Source organism: Nannospalax galili, unplaced genomic scaffold, assembly GCF_000622305.1.
Source record: "Nannospalax galili isolate Female #2095 unplaced genomic scaffold, S.galili_v1.0 scaffold924, whole genome shotgun sequence".
NCBI lineage: Eukaryota > Metazoa > Chordata > Mammalia > Rodentia > Spalacidae > Nannospalax > Nannospalax galili.
Window position 1 is genome coordinate 621618 of NW_008350467.1, and position 2559 is coordinate 624176.

At 53.8% G+C, this 2559-nt stretch overlaps 1 protein-coding gene across 1 annotated transcript in view; it reads right to left on the reverse strand.

Moving 5' to 3' along the window:
* Positions 1–1021: 1021 nt before the first annotated feature.
* LOC115072836 overlaps positions 1022–2559 on the reverse strand; it is a 3507-nt gene continuing 1969 nt past the window's right edge. The window contains exon 3 of the mRNA XM_029570783.1: positions 1022–2283. Within this exon, the coding sequence (XP_029426643.1) occupies positions 1045–2283 (1239 nt within the window). The 3' untranslated portion in view covers positions 1022–1044. The remainder of the gene's footprint in view (positions 2284–2559) is intronic.

Genomic DNA, 2559 nt, shown 5'->3' on the forward strand with positions numbered 1-2559 from the left:
GGCGAGCAGGATGTCATCTACGTACTGTAGTAGGACCAAGTTGGTGTGCTGGGCCCTGAAGGTGGTCAAATCGTGGTGGAGGGCCTCGTCAAACAGGGTTGGGCTGTTTTTAAAGCCTTGTGGTAACCGGGTCCAGGTCAGTTGTCCTGAAATACCTATCTCAGGGTCCTTCCATTCGAAGGCGAAAAGGGGTTGACTGGCAGGGCTTAACCGCAGGCAAAAGAAAGCATCTTTTAAATCCAGGACTGTATACCAAACATGAGTAGGAGGGAGGGTGCTCAGCAAGTTATATGGGTTTGGGACAGTCGGGTGGATGTCCTCTACCCGCTTGTTTACTTCCCGGAGGTCTTGCACCGGCCTGTAATCTCCCGTACCAGGTTTCTTAACTGGGAGCAGGGGGGTGTTCCAGGGGGACTGGCACTTGGTGAGAATTCCTTGTTCTAGGAGTCTTTTGAGGTGGGGCTTAATACCTTGATAGGCTTCAGCTGACAGTGGGTATTGTTTGATCGCCACTGGACTGGCTGTAGTTTTTAGTCCAATGACGAGGGAAGGCTGATTCGTCACCAGTCCCATCCCCGCCATTTCCGCCCATGCCCCAGGAAATTTGGACAGCCAACCTTCTATGTCGGAAGAGGGTTTATTTTTCTCTTCGAACAGTCTATATTCATCTTCCAGCCGAAGAGTGAGCACCTGGAGAGGGGCTCCCCTAGACGTGGTCACAACTGCCCCCTTATTTTTGAAATGAATGTGGGCCCCTAGCTTGGTCAGGAGGTCCCTTCCCAGGAGTGGGTAAGGGCAATCCGGCACGTGTAGGAAAGCGTGGGTCACTGTACCTGTGGCCAGTTGCACTTCTCGGTTGGTAGTCCATCGGTATCGATTGGCTCCAGTTGCTCCTTCAACCCATGACGTCTTTTTGCTGAAGGGTCCGGTGGTGTGGGTGAGAACCGAGTGCTGGGCACCGGTATCTACCATGAAGGTAACTGGCTTGCCCCCCACTCGAAGAGTTACCCTGGGCTCAGGTGGGGGGTCCTGGCCCCGACCCCCCTAGTCGAGGGTTAGGAGAGTGGACTCTCTTGTTCTTGATTTCTTTTTAGGGCAATCTCTTGCCCAGTGGCCTTTCTCTTTGCAGTAGGCACATTGGTCACTGTCTAATGGGGCCCTGCCTCTGCCTCCCTTCCTATCTCCTCTGGACTCTTCTTTGTCTCTCACTACAGTGGCCAGTATCCTGCTTAATTCCTTGTTTCGCCTCCTGTCTCTTGCATTCTCCCTATCTTCTGCCTCTCTCCTTTGCCTTTCCTCTCTTTCTTCTTGAGTTTCTCTTTTATTATAAATTCTCTCCGCTTCCCTGAGTAGATCTTGTAACCTCTGTCCCTGCAGATTCTCCATTCTTTGGAGTTTCACCTTAATGTCAGGGGCTGACTGCCAAATGAAAGACATAGAGACACTCACTTCCTGCTCAGGGCTATCTGGATCGAAGGGAGTAAACCTCCGATATGCTTCCTTTAGTCTCTCTAAGAATACCGTCGGCACCTCATCTTGCCCTTGTACTACTGATCTTACCTTGGCCAAATTGGTGGGGCATCGCCCCGCTGCTCGGAGGCCCGCTGTGAGCAACTGGCGATAAAGGCGTAGGTGTCCCCTACCTTCAGGTGTAGTGAAGTCCCAATCTGGTCTGGTCAAGGGAAAAGCAGCTTCTATTTCGTTGGGCAGCTGGGTGGGTCTTCCATCCGCCCCGGGAACCTGTTTACGGGCTTCCAGAATGACCCTCTGTTTCTCCTCTGTCGTGAGGAGGACTTGGAGGAGCTGTTGGCAATCATCCCAGGTGGGCTGGTGAGTTAGAAGGATAGACTCCAGGAGGTTAGTTAGGGCTACAGGGTCTTGGGAGAAGGGCGGGTTATGTTGTTTCCAGTTATACAAGTCAGAGGCGGAAAAGGGCCAGTACTGAAGTTGGTTGCCCGGCCCTGGTCCCACCTGGAGAGGAAGTATGTGAGAAGAATCCCCTTGGTGTCCTCTTCGCTCTTGCAACCTCCCAGCGATCGGGGAGGACGTCCCGGGAGTGTGATCTATCGCCACAACAACCGGAACCGGGGGCGCTTGAACCTGGGGCTGGGCTCCGGGCACAGGGGGCAGAGGTGGGTAAGGGGGAGGAGAGTCTTCGAGAAGGGGATTTAGAGCGGAATCATCGGGGGGGATAACAGGCTTGGTTTTGAGCACTACAGGGCAGAGTGAGAGTGAAGGGGAGGGGTCCGTCGGCAAGGGCGCCGAGGGGGTCTGGGGGACTGCCTTGGGAGAGAGAAAAGGGGAGACCCACGGAGGGGGGTCAAAGGAAAGGCTTTCCCAAGTGACGATGTATGGAATCTGATCTGGATGTCCATAGGGTCCTGGTCTGAAGACTCGCGCCTTGACCTGGGAAATAAGGTTCAAGTCAAAAGTGCCATCGCGTGGCCACCCGACGTCAAAGGTGGGCCACTCGGATGAACACAGGGCGGTCCACTTGTTTTTCTTGATCTCCACTGATTGATTGGAGGCTCTGGTCTTCACCTCGCGCCAATGATCTAA